Source organism: Callorhinus ursinus, unplaced genomic scaffold, assembly GCF_003265705.2.
Source record: "Callorhinus ursinus isolate GAN/ISIS: 27379988/994484 unplaced genomic scaffold, GSC_fseal_2.0 scaffold15, whole genome shotgun sequence".
Lineage (NCBI taxonomy): Eukaryota > Metazoa > Chordata > Mammalia > Carnivora > Otariidae > Callorhinus > Callorhinus ursinus.
The window spans coordinates 6,547,234-6,572,635 of record NW_027397077.1 but is presented as its reverse complement, the minus strand read 5'-3'; the positions used below and the strand labels follow the sequence as shown (position 1 = coordinate 6,572,635).

Below are 25,402 nucleotides of genomic sequence, written 5' to 3'. Positions count from 1 at the left end.
AATGAGTCACCATGACCAATGACTGCAGAACTGCCAAGTGTGAAGGTTTTGGTCACTCTTTAGTCTATATTAGCAGATAACTAGTAACCGACTCCTTGTCCAGTTCTGGGGCATTCTCTCCAACTGCCTCACTGCTGCCCTCTCTCACACACAGTAGAACGTCAAACACCGGTTTGATAAAGATACAGCATCTGTTCCAAACACCATACAACACAAGCAATATGTCTCATCCAAACTCAGTATCCTTCTAAGCCTTGAGAGAGAGCAAATGCGCAGAGGAACTTCCAGTACCTAACCCTTCATCAAAACCAAGTTTCCAATACCAAAACCAGATAAAGCCACCACAAAAAAAGAGAACTACAGGCCAATATCTCTGATGAACACAGATGCAAAAATTCTGAACAAAATACTAGCCAACTGAATCCAATAATACATTAAAAAAATCGTTTACCATGATCAAATGGGATTTGTTCCTGGGATGCAAAGGTGGTTCAATATTAGCAAATAATCAATGTGATATGTCACGTCAATAAAAGTAAGGATAAAAATCATATGATCATTTCAACAGATGCAGAAAAAGCACTCGACAAAGTACAACATACATTCATGATAAAAACCCTCAACAAAGTAGGTCTAGAGGGAACATACCTCAACACAATAAAGGCCATATATGAAAAACCCACAGCTAACATCATAGTCAATGGGGAAAAACGAGTTTTGCCCCCTAAGGTCAGGAACAAGACAAAGATGACACTCTCATCACTTTCACTCAACATAGTACTAGAAGTCCTAGCCATAGCAATTAGACAACAACAACAAAAAAGAGCATCCAAATTAGGAAGAAGTAAAATTTTCACTATTGCAGATGACATGATACTATATATAGAAAAGACTCCACCAAAAAACTACTAGAACTGATAAATGAATTCAGTAAAGTCGCAGGATACAAAATCAATGTACAGATATCTGTTGCGTTCCTATACACTAATAATAATGAAGCAGCAGTTCTGAAACAAATAATGCAACATATGTTAAGAAAAAAGAAAAAGAAGAAGATACCAGGAGGGGAAGCATGAAGGGGAGTATGTCAGAGGGGGAGACAAACCATGAGAAACGATGGACTCTGAAAAACAAACCGAGGGTTCTAGAGGGGAGGAGGGCAGGGGGATGGGTTAGCCTGGTGATGGGTATTAAAGAGGGCACATTCTGCATGGAGCACTGGGTGTTACGCACAAACAGTGAATCATGGAACACTACATCAAAAACTAATGATGTAATGTATGGTGATTAACATAACAAAAAAAATTTTAAAAAATGAAGCAGCAGAAAGAGAAATTAAGAAAAACAATCCCACTTAGAATTGTACCAAAAATAATAAAATATCTAGGAATAAACTTCACCAAAGAAGTGAAAGACCTGTACTCTGAAAACTAGAAAACACACTGATGAGGGTGCCTGGATGGCTCACTTGGTTAAGCATCTGCCTTTGGCTCAGGTCGTAATCCCGGGGTCCTGGGATCGAGTCCAGCACTGGGCTCCCTGCTCCGTGGGGAGTCTGCTTCTCCCTCTACCCTTGTGATCTCTCTCGTGCTCGTGATCTCTCTCTCAAATAAATAAATAAAATCTTAAAAAAAAAAGAAACACTGATGAAATTGAAGACAACACAAAGAAATGGAAGGACAGTCCATGCTCACGGATTGGAAGAATAAATATGGTTAAAATCTCTATACTACCAACAAAAGCAATCTACAGATTTAATGCAATCCCTATCAAAATACCAACAGCATTTTCCACAGAATTAGAACAAACAATCCTCAAATGTGTATGGAACCACACAAGACCCTGAATTGCCAAAGCAACCTTGAAAAAGAGAAACAAAACTGGAGGTATCACAATTCTAGTCTTCAAGTTATATTACAAAGCTGTAGTAATCAAAACAGTATGGTGCGGGCACAAACATACAGATCAACGGAACAGAACAGAAAACCCAGAAGTTAACCCACAGTTATATGGTCAATTAATCTTCGACACAGAAAGAAAGAATATCCAATGGAAAAAAGACAGCCTCTTCAACAAATGGTGTTAGGAAAACTGGTCGGCTATATGCAAAAGAATGAAATTATACCACTTTCTTATACCATACACAAAAATAAACTCAAAATGGATTAAAGGCCTAAATGTGAGACCTGAAACCATAAAAATCCTAGAAGAGAGCACAGGCAGTAATTTATGACATTGGCCATAGCTACATTTTTCTAGGTAGGTCTCCTGAGACAAGGGAAACAAAAGCAAAAATAAACTATTGGGACTATAATCAAAATAAAAAGTTTCTACACAATGAAGGCAACAATCAATAAAACTAAAAAGCAACCTACTGAATGGGAGAAGATATTTGCAAATGACATAGCCATTCAAGGGTTAGTATCCAAAATATATAAAGAACTTATACAACTCAACACCCAAAAAACAAAGAATCCAATTAAAAAAAATGGGAGGACAGATTCCACACTGAGTACGGAGTCTATCACAGGACTCAATCCCATGACACTGAGATCATGACGTGAGTCAAAATCAAGAGTCAACCACTGACCAGCTAGGTCACCCAGATGCCCCTCAGTGGTCCATTTCAAAGTGGCACAGACTGCTGCCCTAGGATACCCCACTGCTTAGGCCTCTAGCAGCCTTCCCTGGCAAAGTCCTTGTCATCCCTCAGACCCGGTTACTGGCCCTTGACCCTTCAGCTCCCCACTCCTCAGCCAAGTTGCAAAGCTGGGCCAACCTGGAGCCATCTATGGCTGGGTACCATACGCAACACCCTAGAGGCACTGACACATGAAGTGATCAAGGCATCCTCTGCGCAGGCCTACTATGTGGTCTCCTCTGCCTAGGAAGATAGGAAATTGTCCCTCTGATGGAGTCTGAGCCTCCAGTCAAGTTTCAGAGGCCCCCATGATACATCAGGGTGATCCTGTATCTGGGCCCTGGACTATGACAATGAGACAAATCTACTCTTTGGCCAAGCTCAGCTTCTGTAAGTGATGCACACAGTTACATGACTGGGCTGCAGGGAGATGGTACAAGTCAACAGGAAGAACCTCTGGCTTGAGACCAAAGAGCCAAAACTTTGTCCCCATGTAAGATGAGGAACGATGGTGGAAGTTGGTATGAGGGGGCTTTGCTTTGCCGAGTAAAGCAGAGCCACACCCACGAGAGACAATCTTTGGTGGACCTGCAAGCCTCAAACCAACACAAGCCTCAAACCTTGCCATTAAGGCCAAGGCCACAGGATCACATGCTGAATGCAACTTGTCCAGTCCAGCCAGTGCCCTTCAGGTCTGAGTTATGAAGCATTTTTTTTTAAAGATTTTATTTATTCATTTGTCAGAGAGAGAGCACAAGCAGGAGAGCAGCAGGCAGAGGGAGAAGCAGGCTCCCTGCCAAGCAGGGAGCCCAATGTGGGACTCGATCCCGGGACTCCAGGATCATGACCTGAGCCAAAGGCAGCCACTTAACCGACTGAGCCACCCAGGCATCCCTGAGTTATGAAGCATTTTACCTGATGTTAACTGTTCTCATCTAAAAACAAAAATTAATCTTTTTTCCCCCAAAAGGGACAGCTTAGCATAGTTACAGCCATTAATAAAATTCTCAGAATCAGTCAGTCCCTCAAACCCGTCATCTATTTTTACTTTGTGATGTTCTTTCAGCCCTTGTCAGTAAATTTTCTTTTCTTTCTTTCTTTCTTTCTTTTTTTTAAACACAGAAGTAAAGTCTACACTTCAGTAAGTATTTGAGTTGATGTGTCTGGGCAAATGTCATTCTTACAACCCACCCCCAAGATGCCTTCCCTCGCCAACCCGCATTTCCCGGTGTGCTATGTTCACAAGGGCTCCATTCAGAGCCAGGGAACACCCACTTGAGGCAGGAAGAAACTGCAGTTCATCTCATGCAGGCGGGGACGCCACAGAGCTCTCAAAGCATCCAAAGAAACAGTCCTTTCATGAGTTCCCCTTCCTGGCCAAAAAGAGTACCCATTGTTCTCGGGGGAACAATTGGGGGCCCACGCCAGCAGCTGAGAGCACAGTCCCAGGAAGGGCTGCTCCCAGTCTGCCGACATCTTGGGCTGAGGGAAAGTCCACATTGTCTCCAGGCTAGGAGGATAAGGGGAAGCGGGAATGAAAAGCCAACCCTGCGGCTCTACCCAAATGAGACATCTGAAGGGGAAGCCAATCACTTCAGGAGATGCAATGATGTCTCTCCTGACCACCCTAGAAAGGAGGGGTAAGAACGTCTCCAGGCACGTAATCACTTTCCTCAGCCAGTCCCTCGCTCACTCAAGTCAAAGAAGAGGCACCTGCAGGGAGCTGGAGCCACTCCTGAGGGAGGCAAGAGTCAACAGTGGCCAACTTGGGACAGCCAATGATCTAGCCAACGAAGGCCAAGCTGGCTTCTGTGGGACCCATCCCCACAAACCCTGACAAGGAGGAAGGGTGCTCTAGGGTCTAAAGGCATCTGTGAGAGCAAAGGACAGCTGACCTGGGGTGAGCTTTGCATACAGGTATCCAGTCTGGTCCAAGGGAGCACATGCAAGCACCACCTGCTTTAGAGTATCCTAAGGCCACAGGAGAGAACAGAGTCCTGAGGCACAAGTCTCTCCAGAAGGTCATGCTGGCCCCTGGGCCTGGAGGTATCCCACAGCCCCTGCTGGCACCATCAGGTCAATGGAATCCATCTGGGAGTTAAGCTGGGGTCGATAACAGCAAATCGATTCTCGAGGCAGAGCCAGAGAACAGCAGGAGAAGCAAGAGGTGCTGGGCAAGCTGAAACTGAACAAGGGCTGCCTGGACACAAAAGGGTGTCAGACATGAGGCAGAGCAGAGAGTCTAGGACCTCAGGGCTACCTCCTCCAGGCAGGTGGGTCCCCTCTTCTTTTATTTCCTTGCGGCCTGGTGTGTAAAGTACAGGGAAGCCCTTGCTTTGGGAAGCTGATGCTACCTGATGGGCACATTTGGCTGATGCAAAGCAATACACCCTCTGCCACTGTGACCCCCCGAGTTGCCACAACCTCCTGAAATAGCATAACCAGGGTTCGATGCACACAGGTCAAACAAGGCTTGGGCACGTGGCCAGGGCAGCTCACTTAGAATGAGACTTACTTTTCGATCCCTTCAATAGACTATTACGACTGCTTAGTCTGTGGCAAATACTGACTTAGTCCATCACCAACCCCCATGCACATCCCCTGACCAGTCACAGCAAGAAGCACAACCACACTATCAAATCTCATTCAATCTCAGGACAGGACCCTGCTCTCCTTGTGAATCCTCATTAGGTAACTCGACCACGTCCAAAATGGTTAGAAGACCAACCCTCACCTGGGAACCCCACATGAGACTCGGACAAGCTTAGTCTCACAGGCTTTGACAATCCAAAGCAAGTTTACAGGGGTCCTGAAGGGGTCCTCATTCCCTCTGCCAGCCCATAAACATCTGAGGAGCTACTATGTGATGGGAGTCAAACATGCAGACTAACAAAAACCAAGAATTTCAAGTACAGAAATTGGCTAAGAAGATAACATGAGGTTTTGTGGGAAAGCTGCTTTTATCAGGGTGGAAGGAAAGGACTCAAGATGAGCCTGAAACAGGTGACAGGACCCCGGACAACAGAAGAAAGTATGTGTCAGAGGCCAGGGTAGACCCTGAGCTTGGCATGTCCATGGGGCAAGAAAGAGGCCAGTGTGGCTGGGACATGACATGCAAAGGGAAAGAGGAGACAGAGGAGGCCAGAGGCCAGATCACATGGGCCTTGATCCTAAGTGCAACTCAGTAATGGTTGGGGGAAGGCAGGTGTTAGCAGATTTAAGCTTTACCAAGATAAGGACAACTCTTGCCTCAGTGTGGAAAACAGACTGAGGGGAGGGAGGCAGCCTGGGAAAAGGCAAATAAGTGGTAGCTTGGATGATGGTAGCAGTGATGGACACCATTTGGAAGTCACCTCAACAACGCTCCTTGGGACCAAGATCTGAAATATTCCTCACATACATAAGAATATCAGGCAAGTCATTAAAAGTCACATTCCCAAAGAATACTTAACGACCATAAGGGAAAAAAAAATCAAGCTACAGTGAATAAAAAAAGGTAGGTTTAGGGGTGCCTTGGTGGCTCAGTCGGTTGAGCATCCGACTTGGTTTTGGTCAGGTCATGATCTCAGGGTTGTGAGACTGAGCCCCGTGTCAGGCTCTGCGGTCAGCAGGGAGTTTGCTTGCGATTCTCTCTCCCTCTTCCTCTGCCCCTGCTCTCTCTGAAATAAATAAATCTTCAAAAAAAAAAAAAAAAGTAGGTTTAAAAATATGTCCAGTATGGGGGCACCTGGGTGGCTCAGTTGGTTAAGACTCCAGCTCTTGATTTCGGCTCAGGTCATGATCTCAGGATCATGGGATCAGGCCCTGTATCAGCTACGTGCTTAGCAGGGCGTCGGCTTGAGATTCTCTTTCTCCCTCTGCCCTACCCACCCCCTGCTCTCTCTCTCTCTCAGATAAATATTTTTTTTAAGATGTATTTATCTGAGAGAGTGCAAGCGTGAGCTGGGGGAGGGGAAGAGGGAGAGAATCCCCAAGCAGACTCCTCGCCCAGCATGCAGCCTGATGTGAGGCTCTCCCACACTGGAGACCAGAACCTGAGCCGGAATCAACAACACTCAACCGACTGAGCCACCCAGACACCCCGATAAATAAATCTTTTTTAAGATTTATTTGAGAGAGAGAGAGAGAGAGAGCACGCACACGTGTGCACACCAGCAGCAGGAGAGGCTAAGGGAGAAAAGCAGACTCCCTTCCCTGCTGAGCACGGAGCCCGATGTAGGCTCACAACCCTGAGCTAAATCAAGAGTCAGATGCTTAACCAACTGAGCCCCCAAGCACCCCAGACTCTAAATAAACGTTAAAAAAAAAAAAATTACCCTACAACCCAGCAATTGCACTGCTAGGTATTTATCCAAAGGGTACACAGATTCAAAGGGGCACATGCACCCTAATGTTTATAGCAGCAATGTCCACAACAGCCAAAATGTGGAAAGAGCCCAGATGTCCATCAACAGATGAATGGATGAAGAAAATGTGCTACAAATACACAATGGAATATTACTCGGCCATCAAAAACAATGAAATCTTGCCATTTTCCACTAGAGAGTATTATGTTAAGCGAAATAAGTCAGTCAGAGAAACACAAATACCGTATGATTTCACTCATCTTCTGTAGAATTTAAGAAACAAAACAGATGAACATAAGGGAAGGGAAGGAAAAATAAAATAAGATGAAATCAGAGAGGGAGAAAACCATAAGAGACTCTTAACTACAGAAAACAAACTGATGGGGCGCCTGGGTGGCTCAGTCGGTTGAGCGACTGCCTTCAGCTCAGGTCATGATCCTGGAGTCCCGGGATCGAGTCCCGCATCGGGCTCCCTGCTCAGCGGGGAGTCTGCTTCTCCCTCTGACCCTCTCCCCTCTCGTGCTCTCTATCTCTATCTCATTCTCTCTCTCAAATAAATAAATAAAATCTTTAAAAAAAAAAACAACAAACTGAGGGTTGCTGGAGGGGAGTTGGGTGAGGGGATGGGGTAACTGGGCGATGGACATTAAGGAGGGCACAGGATGTAATGAGCACTGGGTACTGTAAGACTGATGAATCACTGACCTCTACCTCTGAAACTAATAATATACAATATATCAATTGATTTTAAATAAATAACAAAATTAAAATTTTAAAAATGAAAAAAAAAATATGGCCAGTATGATTCCAAGTCTAAGAGTCTGTGTGTGTATGATATGGACACCTCCTTATGAACACAGAAAATGATAGAAGAGTTCACTCTGAGTGGTAGGAACCACAAGAGATTTTTCTTTCACCCTTTTCTACAACACATATTTATATATCATTATTATAATGAGAAAACAAAAAAGACTTTATATAAATATTTATTAATCATGTTTCACATATAGGGAAACCAAAGGTCCAGAGATGAAATCATGCTTTCTGATCTGATTTCCCACCCCACACAACCCTGATGGTAAGACTGTCTGGAACAAAGAGTCACACATTTTCATCTGTTTTTCTACAGGCTGATCAGCTACTAAATGGTCTGCTTTCTACAGATAAATGTGCTCAGATAAAATCCTGTTTTCCCAGTAAAATCTCTTTACTCCCCTGGTGAATAAGCCTGTTAAATATTTCTCTGCCGGATACAGCAAATACTGCTTGCTGAACTGATTCAAGGCACCTCTCGTCAAAACTAATCCATGTAAAACATTCCAGTGACAACTGGAACAAGGGCAACCACTACAGGTTTGGCTATTCAGAAGATCAAATTTGAAGGTGGACAAGAACTGTACCTCCAAAACTGCCACTCTTCTTTTTCTAATGGTCAGACTAGCCTCTGGCTTGCTGGGGCATTATGAAGATGACATGGAAAACTTCTACAAACTAAAAAAGCTCTGTGGAACTAAGCCAGGATCTTTAGAGTAATGACCGCCTCTGAGATCGGAAGGCCACCCTGAGAACAAGCCATGACCTAAAGAGAAGGGGGCCAGCAGGGAAAATGAAGGGAGCACAGGGAAGGTGCAGGTAAGGAGTGGGTTCGCCCAGATTCAAGGGAAAGCAGCATAGATCTGCCTCTCAGTGGGAAGAGTGGCATAGCATTTGTGACCATGTCTAATCTAGATGCCTGGGGCTTGTGGGTCAGAGAAGAGAAAGTTGGTAATAACCCACCAGAGGCTGTGTGTGCTTTGACAAATAAGTACAATGAAGTGTTGTTATACAAGTTACCAAGCCAGGCCTTAAGAGATTGGCAGTTTCCACTTCCTGTTTCTTGGAATCCAGCTAATTGTGCTGTGAGGAAATCCAAGCAGCCCAGGGAAAGGTCTACGTGGAGAGGAACCAAGGACCCTGACCAATAGCCCTGGCTAAGCTCCCTGTCAACAGGCAGCACCAGCTTGTCAGCCATGAATGAGCCATCTTAGAAGTTGACCCTCCAGCCCTATATGAGCCACTCTAGCTAGTGCCATGTGAAGCAGAAATGAGGTTTCCAGGTGAGCTCTGACTCCCTGAATTCCTGGCCACAAAACTGTGAGCAAAACAAACTGGGAGTTTTAAACCACTAACTTTTGGTGGTTTAAACACACCAATAGATAACCAGAACACTATGTGTTTGCAGAGGTCTAAAGGCAAAAGAGATATAAAGACTACCATCACAAAGTACAAATCTTGGGATATTTTTAGTTCATTCTGAAGCCACACCTCTAGGGGAAGAATGCTATAGGACAACTATGGCCAAGAGTCCAATGTGGCCTACCACCTGTTTTTGTATGGCCTATGAGCTTAAAATGGTTTTTGCATTTTCAAATGATTGAGAGAAAAAAAATCAAAAAAAGAATATCTTTTGACATGTGAAAATTATATGAAATTCAAATTTTAGTTTTAGTGTTCATAAGTAAAGTTTTATTGGAACATGCTCATGCCCATTCATTTACACATTATCTATGGCTACTTTTGCACTATACTGGCAGGGTTAAGGAGTTGCAACAGAAACCACATGGCCTGCAAAGCTTAAAATATTTACTATCTGGCCCTCTAAGAGAAAGAGTTGACCTCTGCTCTAAGAGATGTTCATAACTTAAGGGGTAGACCCTACCCATCATGTGGCCACCGTGCAAACGCACTCAGGATCCAGGGGAAATTCCAAGGACCCACAACCCCAGACAAAGGGATGGTGCTTCTTGACACAAAAGCTTCCTATTCACCTGATTTCCATCTCGGGCCAGCCAAGACATTCTTCTGTCACATGGGTCTCAGGTCCCCTTGTTCTCTGGATTGCTTCCCCAAAGAAGATGGGGCAAGGCTGAAGTCTGCATACTAATACCGGTTCTTAAGTGATCAAATACATTAGTAAACATACAACACCAAATGAAAGCAAAACTCCTATATTTACTTACACCTTATTTTATAAAAATAGGTTCAAATCATCTCAAAGTTCTATATTTCTTGGGTTTAATACCATGGTTAATGAAAGAAGACGTTTTTCTACACATAAGCCCTTCCATCAGACTTAACCCAATGACCATGAAAGTTTCCAAACCACAGATGTAAAGGCTTTTTAATGGTAACACCTTTAAAAACGGGAGCAAGAATAAAAGTTTAGATGCTATCCGGAGATATCTGGGGACCCTCTTGTAAGTATCAGTGGTTGTCCCTCTCTTATGGTAACTGCACAGGTCCTGGAAGAAGTGAGCTCAGAACTGCTGGAACTTAGAATGGAAAGCGAAAAAAACAAAAACAAACAAACAACAACTAAAACCAAAATGCAGATGAGAATTCTTCCCCATTCACATAAGCTTTATATCCAGTCTCACCTTGATGAGTTCTCCATTGGAGGCAATTAAATCCGTTGGAATGGTCACTCGAAATGAGCGCCCAACGACAGCCATGCCATCAGGAATGCCCACCACTGTGGGAACAGCCTCGTGAAGGTCTGAGAGCACTGAGTGCATGGACGCCTCGAGCTGGTTCTCCCAGTCCCTGCCGGCCTCTGAAGGCCAATGGGAGTGAGCCACGGCCACAGAAAGCAGAAGCAGAAAGGTCTTCCCCCAGAGGGGGAGCAGCAGCGAAAGGCCCGCAGACATCCTCATCCCGGCCTGGGTCTGCTCAAGCCGACAGTCTCACTAAGAAAGGAGGCAAGTGACTTGGTCCCAGAGCTGGGTCTTCACCCTCTGCACACCTGCTCCATCCCAGGGCCTGAAAAAAAAGACAGTAGACTCAGACTTTAGCTGACCCCATGGTTTCCAAGTTGTACACGGCAGTTACTACCCCCTAAGGTTAACAAAAACATTTACCCTGAGGTGGATCAAGTCTCACCCTGTGCTGTCCAGTACAGAGGGACCAGCTACATGTGGCCATTGAGCACTGGAAATGTGGCTGGCCCATTAAGGGCAAAATACACACTGAATTTTTGAAAAGTTAGTATAAAAAAGGAATGTAAGATGTTTCCTTAATACTTTTAAAATACTGGGCGCCTGGGTGGCTCAGTTGGTTAAGCGACTGCCTTCGGCTCAGGTCATGATCCTGGAGTCCCGGGATGGAGTCCCACAGCGGGCTCCCTGCTCAGCAGGGAGTCTGCTTCTCCCTCTGACCCTCTTCCCTCTCGTGCTCTCTATCTCTCATTCTCTCTCTCTCAAATAAATAAAATCTTTAAATAAAAAAATTAAAAAAAACTTTTAAAATACTGATTACATATTGAAATATTATTTTGGATATAAAATATATTATTAAATAAAATGTTAAGTAAATAACTACATTAATAAATGATAAAGAAATGCGTTAAATAAAATACATTACCAAAATTAATTCCTTATTTTTATTTTTTCACGTGGCTACCAGAAAATATTAAATCACATGTGTGGCTCACATTATATTGCTGTTGGGCAGTGCTGCTCTAGACCTAACTCCCAGTTATAGCAAACACAGGAGTCATGAAGACACAATCAGACAAATCTAGACTATGTGACCTTCTACAAGATAACTGGCCTGGTTTGTCCAAATACTGACACCCCTAAACACAAGCGGGCTGTTCTAGATTTAGAAACAGCAACCAGAGGTAGTGTGTGCATCTTGACTGGATCTGGATTTACTTAAAACAAAAAATTAAAAATTAAAAAACTTCAAGAAACAAAAAACACATAACCCCAGCTCCAAAAGGAGTAATTGGGGAATTCTGTCTCTGGGCTGGAGATTGGATTTGTGAATTTTCTTAGGTGAGATGATAGTAGTATGGTTCTATAAAAGACTGTCTTTAATTTTGAAGGATTTAGGGCTGAAGTATCAAAAATCTCTGTAATTCACTTTGAAATGTTTCAGGCGGAAAAATTTTTTTTGTATATATAGAGACCAAGCAATGTGGATAATGTAACAATTATGAAGTCTTAAAACAATGCTCTTGGGGCACCTGGGTGGTTTGGTTAAGCACCGGTTAAGTGTTCAACTTTTGATTTTGGCACAGGTCATGATCTCAAGGTTGTGAGATCAAGCCCTGCATCTGGCTCCACGCTGGGCATGGAGCCTGCTTAAGATTCTTTCTCCTTCTCCCTCTGCCTCTCCCCCGCAAAACAACAACAACCACAACAACAAAAATGCTGTTGAACTTGAAGAGACTAAAAAACCAAGTATTTGCAAAGACAAGTTCAGCAACTGCTCACTCCTCACACCCCGAGCACTAATCGTAGGACCTGTTTATGAAACCCGTATTTGCAAACTCAGTGCCAGTGAACACAACTTATTTGGCCTCTCTTGCTCCCCACCCCCAAAAAGAGATTAGAATCCTGCACATTGTCCCTCATACTCCTGACTGGCTTCAGTGCAGGCAGCTCAGAACGCCTGCCCTGAGGCTGAGAGCCACACAGATGTATTGTGGGACTTGCTGGGTGTCCTCAAGGTGACCAGAGCAATTTCCCATTCTAGAAAAGAAGCAAGCCCTGCCCTGAGCCAAGCTGCTGAGGGGCCACATGGTATTTTTTTGACTGGGGTAATGCAAAGTAAATAATATTGCTAAAAAAAAAAAACCAGGTCACTGAAGTGGGCAGTATACTGTAAAGTCAATGCAAATCCAAGCCAATTCCAACACGGTTGGGTTTTTTGTTTTTTTTTTTGCTATTGATTTTGCCATTCCTGTTCCTACGTTGTTTTTGAACTAAAATTCATGAGACAGCTAAAACCCAAGTAAAATAATTTTGAAGGCTGGGAGTCCTAGCTTACCAAACAAAGACTTATCATAAAGCTACTATATTTAAAGCAGCATTATAGCAGCGGAGTAGAAGTGGACTGTGGAACCAGAGGAAGAGCCCAAAATCAGCTTGCAAAGGAGCTGTTCAAAGGCACCAGGACCAGTGGCCATCTATGAAGAAAATCAAGTACAAATAGGGTCCTCCCTCACTTCTCCATCATAAATAAGATAAAACCCAGGTGAATTAGATATACAAATGTAAAAAGCAGAACTTTAAATTCTTTTTTTTTAAGATTTTTATTTATTTGCGTGAGAGAGAGAGAGCACACAAGCAGGGGGAGCGGCAGGCAGAGGGAGAAGCAGGGCTCCCCGCTGAGCAGGGAGTTGGATGTGGAGCTTGATCCCAGGACCTGAGATCATGACCTGAGCCAAAGGCAGAGGCTTAGCTAAATTGAGTCACCCAGGTGCCCCCGATTTATAAGTATTTTTCTATGAAAATAACTTTATAAACAGCAGTTATACCTAGCCCTAGTTATTTTTTAAGATTTTACTTATTTATTTGACACAAAGAGAGAGAGAGCACAAGCAGGGGGAGTGGCAGAGGCAGAGGGAGAAGCAGGCCCCCTGCTGACCAAGGAGCTGATGCAGGGCTCAATCCCAGGATCCCGGGATCACGACCTGAGCTGAGGGCAGATGCTTAACTGACTGAGCCACCCAGGCGCCCCAAAATTTTAGAATATAGTAGAGGGGGGGGCGCCTGGATGGCTCAGTCATTAAGCGTCTGCCTTCGGCTCGGTCCTGGGATCGAGCCCCGCATCGGGCTCCCTGCTCAGCAGGAAGCCTGCTTCTCCCTCTTCCACTCCCCCTGCTTGTGTTCCCTCTCTTGCTGTGTCTCTCTCTGTCAAATAAATAAATAAAATCTTAAAAAAACAAAAAAAAGAATATAGTAGGTCAGGATAAGAAAGGATTTCATTTAACAAGACATAAAAAAATAAAGCATAAAAGAAAAAAACTGGACTTCCACATCTAAGAAGATGAGGTAGACGTATTTTTCCCCTAGTTTCCCACTAAACACAACAAAAAATCCTAGACATCATATATAAACACGAGACTCTAAAAAGTCAAGAGAAGGCAGACCAGGGAGGCACCTCACTCAAGGAAAGACACAGTGGTGAGTTCCCTGGGTTTTCTTTTTCACTCAAACATCCCAGATTTGGAGCTGAAGATGCTGGCAACCCAGAAATGCCAACACGTGACACAAAAGAGAGTCCCAACAAAAGTCTGCTCTCTTTAGCCAAAGGAGCAGGAAAGGGGTAGCATAGCAAGACAGAAAACATTTAGACAATAACAGCTCTATTCTAGCCAAACACCACAGAAAAAACTATGGCCCCACTCCCACCCAAAGGCCAAAGGGAGAGCCTTAGACTTCCACCCTCCTGAGGCTGTAACAAGGCTCTCTAACATCCCCACTGGGGTGGTATCAGAGGCGGCCAAGTAGGGAGCTGGGACTTCTACCCCCACTGGCCAGGAACAATGCACCACCTGGCCCTACTCCCCTAGTCCCTCAGTGTCAGCGGAAACCAGACCTAGATTTCTAGGCCCATCCGAAGAGTAACAAGGAGTATCTCCCACTACCTGCGGTGCTGGTGTCAGAGAAGAACTAGTGTCAGAACGGTTACCACTGCTCAATGGTAAAGAGGGAACGAGAATTCCCACCCCTACCCAGCAGTTAACAAACACTTCACGAGCCTTCAGGTGTCAAAAAAGGCTGAGTGGGGCAAACAAACAAACAAAAAAAAAATCCGACTCTTAAAACAGAACAAACTGAGGGCTGCCAGAAGGGAAGTGGGTGGGAGGAGGGGTGAAACAGATAAAGGTGATTAAGAGGTACAAACATGGGGCCCCTGGGTGGCTCAGTCGCTTAAGCCTCCAACTTTTGATTTCAGCTCAGGTCATGATCTCAGCGTCCGGAGACCAAGCCCCGACCTGGGGCTCCGCCCTGAACAGGAAGCCTGCTTCTCTCCTTCTCCCTCTGCCTCATCCCCATCCCCACCCCACCCCCGCCCCGGCTCATACTGCTCTCTCTCAAATAAATAAGTAAATCTTTTTTAAAAAAGAGGTACAAACTACCAGTTATAAAACAACTAAGTCGTGGAGATAAAAAGTACAGCATAGGGAATATAGTTAATAATATTGTAATAGTATTTGGTGACAGATGGTGACTCTCCACTTATCATGGTGAGCACAGAGGAATGTATAGAACTGCTGAATCACTATGTTGTCCCCCTGAAACTAACAGAATATTGTGTGTTAATTATACTTCAATTAAAAAAAAGGCTGAGTAAGGAACCTGGACTTCTACCTCTACTTCCCAGTAATCAGGCAGTACCTCTCTCACCCATCCCCTGCCAGAGTATTAGAAAAAGCCAGGTAAAACAGAATCAGAGTTTCAGAACAAAATACAAAATTGTTCAGGTTTCAATCAAAAATCACTCATCAGGGGTGCCTGGGTGGCTCAGCTGGTTAGGCATCCGATTCTTGGTTTCAGCTCAGGCCATGATCTCAGGGCTGTGGGACTGAGCCCCACATCAGGCTCTCTGTGCTAGGCGTGGAGCCTGCTTGGGATTCTTCTCTACCTCTCCCTCTGCTCCCCCCCCCCCCCCACCCCCCACCCTTTCTTTCCCTCTCAAAAAAAAAAAAAAAAAATCACTCATACCAAGAACCAGGAAGATCTCAAACTGAATTCAAAGAAGACAATCAATAAATGACAATACCGAGATGACAAGGACAGGTGGAAAGTAAAAGAACAGAAAAAGACATAACACGCACACGTTAATTAAGAGAAAGCAAGAAAGTCTCTATCAATATCAGAAAAAGTAAACTTCAGAGCAAAGACAATTACCAGAGACAGAGGGAAATTATATAATGATAAAAGGCTCAAGTTACCAAAAATAACAATCCTAAATGTACACGTACCAAACAACAAAACTATAAAATCCGTGAGGCAAAAACTGATGGAACCAAAAGGAAAAATAAATCCACAATTCTAGTTTTGGAAAGTTCAACACCACACTCTCAACAATTGAGAGCAACTAGAAAGAAAATTAGCAAGGATACAAAAGAATTCAAAAATACCATCAATCAATGTGATCTAATCAACATTTACAGAGCCCTCCACCTGACAACAGCAGAACACACATTCTTTTCAAATGTCCACGGAACATGTATCCAAATAAACCATATCTGGAGCCATAAATCAAACCCTGAAAAACTTATAAGAAATTAAATAACACCAAATGTGTTCTCTAACCACAATGGAATCAAACTAGAAATCAGTAACAGGAAGATAATTAGGAAAATCTCCAAACACTCAAAAACTATGCAACATACTTCTAAATAATCCTTGGGTCAGAGAGGAAATATCAATGGAAATAAATTATACTGAACTGAATGAAGATAAAAATAATTTGTGGGGTATGTTAAAATTTGTGGAACACAGCTAAAGCAGTGTTTAGAGATGAACTTATAGCACTGAATCCACCAGAAAAAAAGGAAAAGTCTCAAAACAATTATCTTATGCTCCCGCCAAAATAACCTTTTTTTTTTTTTAAAGGATTTTATTTATTCATTTGAGACACAGAGATACAGAGAGAAGAGAAAGCAGGAGCAGGGAGAGAGGCAGAGGGAGAGGGAGAAGCAGGCTTCCCGCCGAGCAGGGAGCCCGATGTGGGGCTCGATCCCAGGACCCTGCGATCATGACCTGAGCCGAAGGCAGACGCTTAACCATCTGAGCCACCCAGGCGCCCCTCCGCCAAAATAACCTTTAAAAAAAAAGGCAGAATAAACCAAAAGCAAGCACAAGGAAAGAAAGAATAAAGAGCAGAAATCAATGAAATTAAAAACAAAAATAGAGGGGCGCCTGAGTGGCTCAGTCGTTAAGCGTCTGCCTTCAGCTCAGGTCATGATCCCCGGGTCCTAGGATCAAGCCCCACATCGGGCTCCCTGCTCCGCGGGAAGCCTGCTTCTCCCTCTCCCACTCCCCCTGCTTGTGCTCCCTCTCTCGCTGTCTCTCTCTCTCTGTCAATTAAATAAATAAATAAAATCTAAAAAAAAAAAAAAGAAAACTATTAAGGAATTTGCATTTGTAATTTAAAAATTCCCACAAAGGGGCGCCTGGGTGGCTCAGTGGGTTAAGCGTCTGCCTTCGGCTCAGGTCATGATCCCAGGGTGCTGGGATCGAGCCCTGTGTTAGGCTGCCTGCTCTGCAGGGAGCCTGCTTCTCCCTCTGCCTCTCTCTCTCTTATGAATAAAATCTAAAAAAAATAAAATAAAATGAAAAATAAAAGCTCCCACAAAAAGAAACCTCCAGACCCAGATGTCTCCATTACCAAATTCTACCAAATATTTAAAGAAAAGGGGCGCCTGGGTGGCTCAGTCATTAAGCGTCTGCCTTTGGCTTGGGTCATGAGCCCAGGGTCCTGGGATTGAGCCCCACATCGGGCTCCCTGCTCGGCGGAAAGCCTGCTTCTCCCTCTCCCACTCCCTCTGCTTGTGTTCCTCTCTCGCTGTGTCTCTCTCTCAAATAAATAAAATCTTTAAAAAATAAAATAAAATACAATAAAGAAGAATTCACTCGAATTCTATATAATCTTTCCCAGAAAGTAGAAGGGGGAACACGTCCCTATTCATTTTATTTTTATTTTTTTAAGTAAACTCTTATGCCACACATGGGGCTTGAACTCATGACCTTGAGATCAAGAGTCACATGTTCTACAAACTGTGCCAGCCAAGCCAAGCGCCCCTCCCTATTCATTTCATGAAGGTAGCATTACCCTGATATCAAAATCAGACAAAGACAGTACCAAAAAAAAAAGAGGGGGGTAAGGATACAGACCAGTATCACTCATGAACAGACACAAAAATCTGTAACAAAACATTATCAGGGGTACCTGGCTTGCTCAGTCAGTAGAGCATGCAACTCTTAATCTCGGGTTTGTGAGTTCGAGCCCCACTGGGTGTAGACATTACTTAAAAATAAAATCTTTATCAAATAGAATTTAGCAAATAAAAAGAATTCTATAGGACCATGACCAAGTGGTACTTCTTCCAAGGATGCAAGGCCAGTCCGATATTTGAGAATCAATCAACGTAATCCACTATATTAACAGACTAAAGAACAAAAATCACATAATCATATCAACTGATGCAGAAAAAGTACCTGACAAAATTCAACACCCATCTGTGATAAACACTCAGAAAAGAAGGAATAGAGGGAACTTTCTTGACTTGATAAAGAGCATCTACAAAAAACATACAGCAAACATTATACTTAGTGGTAACAGCCTGAATGCTTTCTCCTTAAGATCAGAAACAAGGCAAGGAGGGATGCCTGGGTGGCTCAGTCAGTTGAGCGTCTGCCTTCGGCTCGGGTCATGATCCCAGAGTCCTAGGATCGAGTCCCACATGGGGCTCCTTGCTCAGCAGGGAGCCTGCTTTTCCTCTCTCCCTCTGCTTGTGCTGTCAAATAAATAAAATCTTTAAAGGGGCGCCTGGGTGGCTCAGATGGTTAAGCGTCTGCCTTCGGCTCAGGTCATGATCCCGGGGTCCTGGGATCGAGTCCCGCATCGGGCTCCCTGCTCTGTGGTGAGCCTGCTTCTCCCTCTGCTTCTCCCTCTCTCTCTCTCTCTGACTCTCATGAATAAATAAATAAAACATAAAAAAAATAAAATAAAATAAAATCTTTAAAAAGAAAGAAACAAGGCAAGGATGTCTGCTCCTACACTCTTACTTGACATAGTGCTAGAAGTTCTAGACAGCAATAATAAGTCAAGAAAAGGAAACAAAAGATATATAGGTCAGAAAGGAAAAAAAATTTTTAAAAAAGGAAAAAATAAAACTGTTCCTACTTGGGCGCCTGGGTGGCTCAGTTGGTTAAGCGACTGCCTTTGGCTCAGGTCATGATCCTGGAGTCCCGGGATCGAGTCCCACATCGGGCTCCCTGCTCAGCGGGGAGTCTGCTTCTCCCTCTGACCCTCTTCCCTCTCGTGCTCTCTCTCTCTCATTCCCTCTCTCTCAAATAAATAAATAAAATCTTAAAAAAAAAAAAAAAAACTGTTCCTACTTGCAGATAACATAATTATCCAGGCAGAAAATCCCAAGGAATCTACAAAGCAAAATCTTAAAATAAGTGAGCTCAGCAAGATCACAGAATACAGGGCGCCTGGGTGGCTCAGATGGTTGGGCGTCTGCCTTCAGCTCAGGTCATGATCCCAGGGTCCTGGGATCGAGTCCCGCATCGGGCTCCCTGCTTCTTGGGAGCCTGCTTCTCCCTCTGCTTCTCTCTCTCTCTCTCTCTCCCTCTGTCTCTCATGAATGGATAAATAAAATCTTTAAAAAAAAAAAAAAATCACAGAATACAAAATAAACATACCAAAATCACTTGTATTTCTACATGCTAGAAATGAACATGTAGACACCAAATTTAAAATATAATAATACCATTTCAATTACTCAAAAAATGAATACCTGGGTGCAAACCTAACAAAACATATACAGGATTCATATGCTGGAAACTATACAACACTGGTGAAAGAAATCAAAGAAGAGCTAAACAAAGGGACATATTGTGTTAATGGTTGAAATGCTCAACACAGTAAAGTTGTCCATTCTTGCCAAATGTTATACAGATTTGTAATAGGCTAAATAATGGCCACCCAAAGATACTACGTCCTAAACCATGTAATCTGTAAATGTTAGTTTATAGAAGAGTCTCCCAGATTGATTAAGAATCTTGACATAGGGAGATTACCCAGGTGGGCCTTAAATCCAACCACAATTGTCATCATATGAAAGAGGCAGAGGAAGATTATACACACCACGGAGGGAGAAGGGGATGTGGAAATTGAGGAAAAGATTTGAGTGAGATGGCCACAAGCCAAGGAATGCCACCAGTAACCAGAAAGTAGAACAGACAAGGAATAAATTCCTCCTGGGGCCCACAGGGAATACAGCCCTTGCCAACTCCTTGATTTTGGACTTCTGGCCTCCAGAGCGATGAGAGAATAAATGTATATTACTCTAAGCCACTAAGGTTGTGGTAATTTTCTACAGTAGCCCTAGGAAACTAATTTAAGGTTTAATGCAATCCCTATCAAAATTCCAGCAAGAAATTTTGTATACATAGACAAGACCATTCTAAAATTTATATGGAGGGCACCTGGGTGGCTCAGTCATTTAAGCATCTGCCTTCGTTTGGTTCAGGTCATGATCTCAGGGTCCTGGGATGGAGGCCCACATCGGGCTCCGAGCTTGGCAGGAAGTCTGCTTCTCCCTCTCCCTCTGCCCTTCCTCCCTGCTCATGCTCTGTCAAATAATAAAATCTTAAAAAATAAAAAATAAAATCTATATGGAAAGGCAAAGGAACTACAATAGCCAAAAAACAATTTTGAAAAAGAAAAAGAGGAATTATTCTACCTAATATCAAAACTTAGCAAGCTACAATAATCAAGACCATATTAGTAGAGAAACAAACACATAAATTAATGGAACAGAATTGAGAATCCAGAAAGATTTTTTTAAGATTTATTTATTTATTTGAGAGAGAGAGAGAGAGAGAGTCTTCCAAGCAGACTCTGTGCTGAATGCTGCAGGGCTCGATCCCATGACCCTGAGATCACAACTTGAGCCGAAACCAACAATTGGACATTTAACCTACTGTGCCACCCAGGCACCCCTAGAATCCAGAAATAGATTTAAACAAGAATGCCCAGGGGCGCCTGAGTGGCTCAGTCGTTAGGTGTCTGCCTTCGGTTCAGGTCATGGTCCCAGGAACCTGGGATCAAGTCCCACATCAGGCTCCCTGCTCGGCGGGAAGCCTACTTCTCCCTCTGCCACTCCCCCTGCTTGTGTTCCCTCTCTCTCTGTGTCTCTGTCAAATAAATAAATAAAATTTTTTTAAAGATTTTTATTTATTTATTTGAGAGACAGAGAATGAGAAATAGCACAAGAGGGAAGAGGGTCAGAGGGAGAAGCAGACTCCCCGCCAAGTAGGGAGCCCGACGCGGGACTCAATCCAGGGACTCCAGGATCATGACCTGAGCCGAAGGCAGTCACCTAACCAACTGAGCCACCCAGGTGCCCCAATAAACAAAATCTTTTAAAAAGACAAAACAAAACAAGAATGCCCAACTGATTTCTGAAAGATACAAAAGCAATTCAATGGGGGAAAATAGCTTTTCAACCATAGTGCAACCTAGATGTCCTTCAACGGATGGGTAAACAAATTGTGGTATATCTATATCATGGAATACTAATGAACAATAAAAAGGAATAAACTACTGAAACACTAGACAAAGTGAATGAATTTCAAGGGAATTATGGTGAGTGTAAAATGGTAATCCTAAAAGGTTACATACTATATTTTTATACATACATTACATATATGTATTACATACATTATATTTTTATAATATTCTTGAAGTGACAAAATTATAGAAATGGATAATAGATTAGTGGTTGCCAGGGGTTAAAGAGGCAGTAGGGGCAAGAAGTAGGTATACCTCTAAAAGGGGCACGGGAAAAGGTGGGGTTCACCAGGATCTCCAAATTTATAACTGCTTTATTTCCTAAAATAGGATCTTACAAAAATACAACAGAACAGAGGTGCCTGGGTGGCTCAGTCAGTTAAGTGTCTGACTCAGTTTTAGCTCTAGTCATGATCTCAAGGTCATGGGATCAGGCCCTGTGTCAGGCTCCCCACTCAGCGCCATGTGCTCCAAAAAAATAAATTAATTAAAAAAATACAATAGAACATTAAGGTATGACAAAGCTGGGTGGCAGATACTCAAGTTATGTGTAATGTTAGTCTATGTTCTCTGCTGAAGACTTGAAACATGTGAAGGTGAAAGGCTTGGCTGAGGACTGTTATCTCAAACTAGTAAAAATTCTTAAAACAGTCACTACGTCTTGCTCTGTCTTCTTCACAACCTTCTCAGGACTGGAAAGCCCTGTCCTCATTCATGTGTCTGGCATATCCTGAATAGCGTCCAGATCCCAGCCCCTGGGGCTACTGCCCTGCCCCAACCCTACCCCATCCATCAACTCCATCTCTGTCCACCTCCACCACCTAGGGCCCATGTCACTCAAGTTTACACACTCCTAGTTTCTAGGACAGCACTTGCTCCCTAAAGGCTCAGAACATGAAGCTACTCTACAAAGGTATGAAAAGGGATTTGAAATTTACCTACCTTAGAAAGCCAATGAAGGTATTTTATGACTTGGCACGCTCTCATCCTTTCATCAGTGCTGGATAGTACTAGGGATAACACTGTCCTTCCTGTTTCCACTATCTTGTTCCACCCTAAGGCCATAAGTAACCAGGCAGTTCTCATGGGATTTCAGACCCATTCCCCAAAAGGGACTTCTCCTTCTAGCCATCTGGCTGTGTCCCTTTTGCCCAGCAGACTTGCCAGCAGTGTTAAATGCCACACTTCCTCAAGTGGACACTAAATGACCAGGGACTTAGAAGCTGGGGTCCTGTGGGCATCAGCTCCAAGAACCACTTAACTCCCTATGACTGCTGCAGGGTCCTCCACCAGGAAAGGCAAAGAATGTGGAAACACTCTGACTCCTCAACATGCAGGTTCACCGTACTCCGGAGAGAGGTCTTCTCAGATCCCTACTAAGTGCCCTAAGTTAAAGGTTTTTCTTTGAATTCTTTTGTGTGTGTTTTTGTATCTCCCAGTTTCCTGTCTGTGCCTGTGTACCCCTTTTATAGCTTATTTTATCACTTAATTAATTTTAGAATTGTCTAGGTCTTCTGTTTTATACTATTTTAAAAAAAATATTTTATTTATTTATTTGACAGAGTGGGGAACACAAGCAAGGGGAGTGGGGGAGGGAGAAGCAGGTTCACTGAGCAGGAAGCCCAACGCGGGGCTCAATCCCAGGACTCCAGGATCATGACCTGTGCCAAAGGCTTAAGGACTGAGTCACCCAGGCACCCATTTTATACTATTTTAAATTGTAACTTTAGAGTTCACTGTTGCATAGTACTTCTCTTAATGGTCTTTCCTTTCTTATACACTGTAACTTTTTTTTTTTAAGATTTTATTTATTTTATTTGCGAGAGAGAATGAGAAAGAGAGAGCACATGAGAGGGGGGAGGGTCAGAGGGAGAAGCAGACTCCCTGCTGAGCAGGAAGCCCGATGCAGGACTCCAGGATCATGACCTGAGCCAGAGGCAGTCGCCCAACCAACCGAGCCACCCAGGCGCCCTCTTTTTTTTTTTTAAGATTCTATTTATTTATTTGACAGAGAGAGAGACAGCAAAGCAGGAACACAAGCAGGGGGAGTGGGAGAGAGAGAAGCAGACTTCCTGCTGAGCATTGGGACTCAATCCCAGGACCCTGGGATCATGACCTGAGCCGAAGGCAGACGCTTAACAACTGAGCCACCCAGGCGCCCTACATTGTAACTCTTATTTAGTAAAGTGCTCAGTTCAACCAACACCCCGCAACACTGGAAGCTGTGGAGGCTGTGGAGCGGCAGGGACACACGTGTTGCAATCACTAATGTATACCAAGCACACACAAAGTTCCAGACACACACCTAATAGAATGAATGGGGAGGATACAGGACTTGGTTTTTGTTTTTGTTTTTTTAGCTTCTTCCTGTGTCTTTACTCTTTACTTATTTTTCTACTTCTTAGATCCAGTTAATCTTTTACTTTTCTAATTTGATTCTCCACTTAAAAATTCTCAGCTTAGGGGCACCTGGGTTGGCTCAGTTGGTTGGGCATCTGCCTTTGGCTCGGGTCATGATCTCAGGGTCCTGGGATCCAGCCCCATGTGGGGCTCCCAGCTTAGAGGGGAGTCTGTTTCTCCCTCTCCCTCTGCAGCTCCCCCTGCTTGTACTCTCTCACTCTGTCAAATAAATGAATAAAAATCTTTAAAAGAATTCTCAGCTTATTTGAAAACAGCAACACTATGAGACACACCCTGTCCTACCAAGAACATAAGCTCAGTTGGCTGTCTGTGGACACATGACGACATGGGGTATCTGTTTCATGGGTATGACTAAGTGCCTCTGCATTTAGCAAGCAGGCGACGTCCAGGGCACAACTCCAACTGCTATATGTTGGTGTTCCATGCCCTGGGGAGAAGAGAGCTTTTGGAAACTTGGCAAAGAGCAGCCTGTGTCTTTCTGATGCTGGCTTCCTATAAGCAAGGGTCACATCTCCCCATGCTAGGAACTTGGCAGGCTGCATTCAAACACCCAAACTAGGACATCCCATTGGAAGATTTCTCCATAGTCTCTTACTCACACACTTAGTTATTCAGAGATGGAGGCACTCCAGAGATCCTCCTCCTCATCTTTTCAGGGAACAAGGCCCCGAGAGAGGTAACATTCAACCATGGTCACACAGAGCCTGTGGCCAGAATACAGAGAAGTTGCTCAGGAACCAGAGAAAGACTCAGGCAAAATCACCCAGTCTTCCTGACACAGCCATTCATTTTAATACTGTGTACGTGCCCTCATGTTATATCCCTCTAGAACACCAGGAAGTGCTCAGGGCAGCCCAAGAATATGTTATGTCTCAGCTGAACTCACCACTCTCTGGCTAACAGAAGCTGCCAAAGATCTACTGAAAAATGGGGAGTGGGAATCGGTAACTCATTCCCTCTGTACCAGTACACAGTGCAGTGCCTGCCACTAAGTCTGAGCTCAATGCTGCCCTCGATCCCAGTGAAATACAACTCTGTGGAGAGGGACCTTCCCAGAGCCTTGATGAAGCCCCTGGCTCTCTAAACACATGTTCAACAGCCATGACAAAAAGTGTGAAAAATGAAAATAGCTGCAGGCAGCAGCAGTTCCATCCCTCAGTTCTAGACATTCCAACCCAGGGGGCAGAGAAACCTTAAAAGTGGTATAGCCTGCAAAGCCTGGCCACAGCCCTCTGGGACACTGCTATCCCAGAGCTGCCACTCAAGCTGCCCTCTCCTTCCTCTCTTGGTAAAAGCCTGCACTCCTGCCCCAAGAGCCAGCAGCACCAGGGAAGGGGACCCCACAGTACCCTAGGTACCCATCCCACCTCTCCCTGGGCCAGGTGAACATTCAGCATCTTAACAGCACTAGTGAGGCAGCACTTCCACAGTGCTGGCTGTGGGGAAGAGGAAGACTATCTGAGCAGGGGCACCCCCCACCAAGCTCCTGGGGTATGGGCCCCCAACAAAGAAAGGACAGTCTGGGGGCAGGGGAAGCCCAGGGGGCCCCAGACCCCAAGAGTCATTTCAGATAAGTGTCCTCACTTACAGGAACCAGATCTAGTCGGGGTTGGAGCCGGCAATCCCCTGCATCTCCCAATGGCCCTGCCAATGCTTTCTTTCTCCCACTGTGACCTGGGGGACTCTCCAGTGATAAGCAAAAAAAAAAAAAAAAAAAAAGTCAAGTTTTCAGCAATGCCTAAAAGGTGGTGTCCTTTGTAAACCAAATACTTAACATCTACCCTAGAGACAAGTGTATTTTAAGTTTACCAAGTCAGTCAGCAGGGGACACAACTAGGGAATCAAAAGCATTATACAGTGACAGGCAAGGACCCCAAACTTCAGGGACGGGGGGGGGGGGGGGGGGGGGGGG

At 44.1% G+C, this 25,402-nt stretch overlaps 1 protein-coding gene across 4 annotated transcripts in view; it reads right to left on the bottom strand.

Annotated features, from left to right (window-relative positions):
- The window catches only part of DAG1 (dystroglycan 1), a 71,548-nt gene that overhangs the window by 9,627 nt on the left and 36,519 nt on the right, over positions 1-25,402 (bottom strand). For 3 of the 4 annotated variants that reach the window (XM_025885072.2, XM_025885073.2, XM_073901199.1), the window contains exon 2: positions 10,404-10,785. In XM_025885072.2, the coding sequence (XP_025740857.1) occupies positions 10,404-10,679 (276 nt within the window). In that variant the 5' untranslated portion in view covers positions 10,680-10,785. Of the gene's footprint in view, positions 1-9,794; positions 9,919-10,403; positions 10,786-25,402 lie in introns of those variants that run through there. The other variant, XM_073901200.1, reaches the window with a different exon arrangement.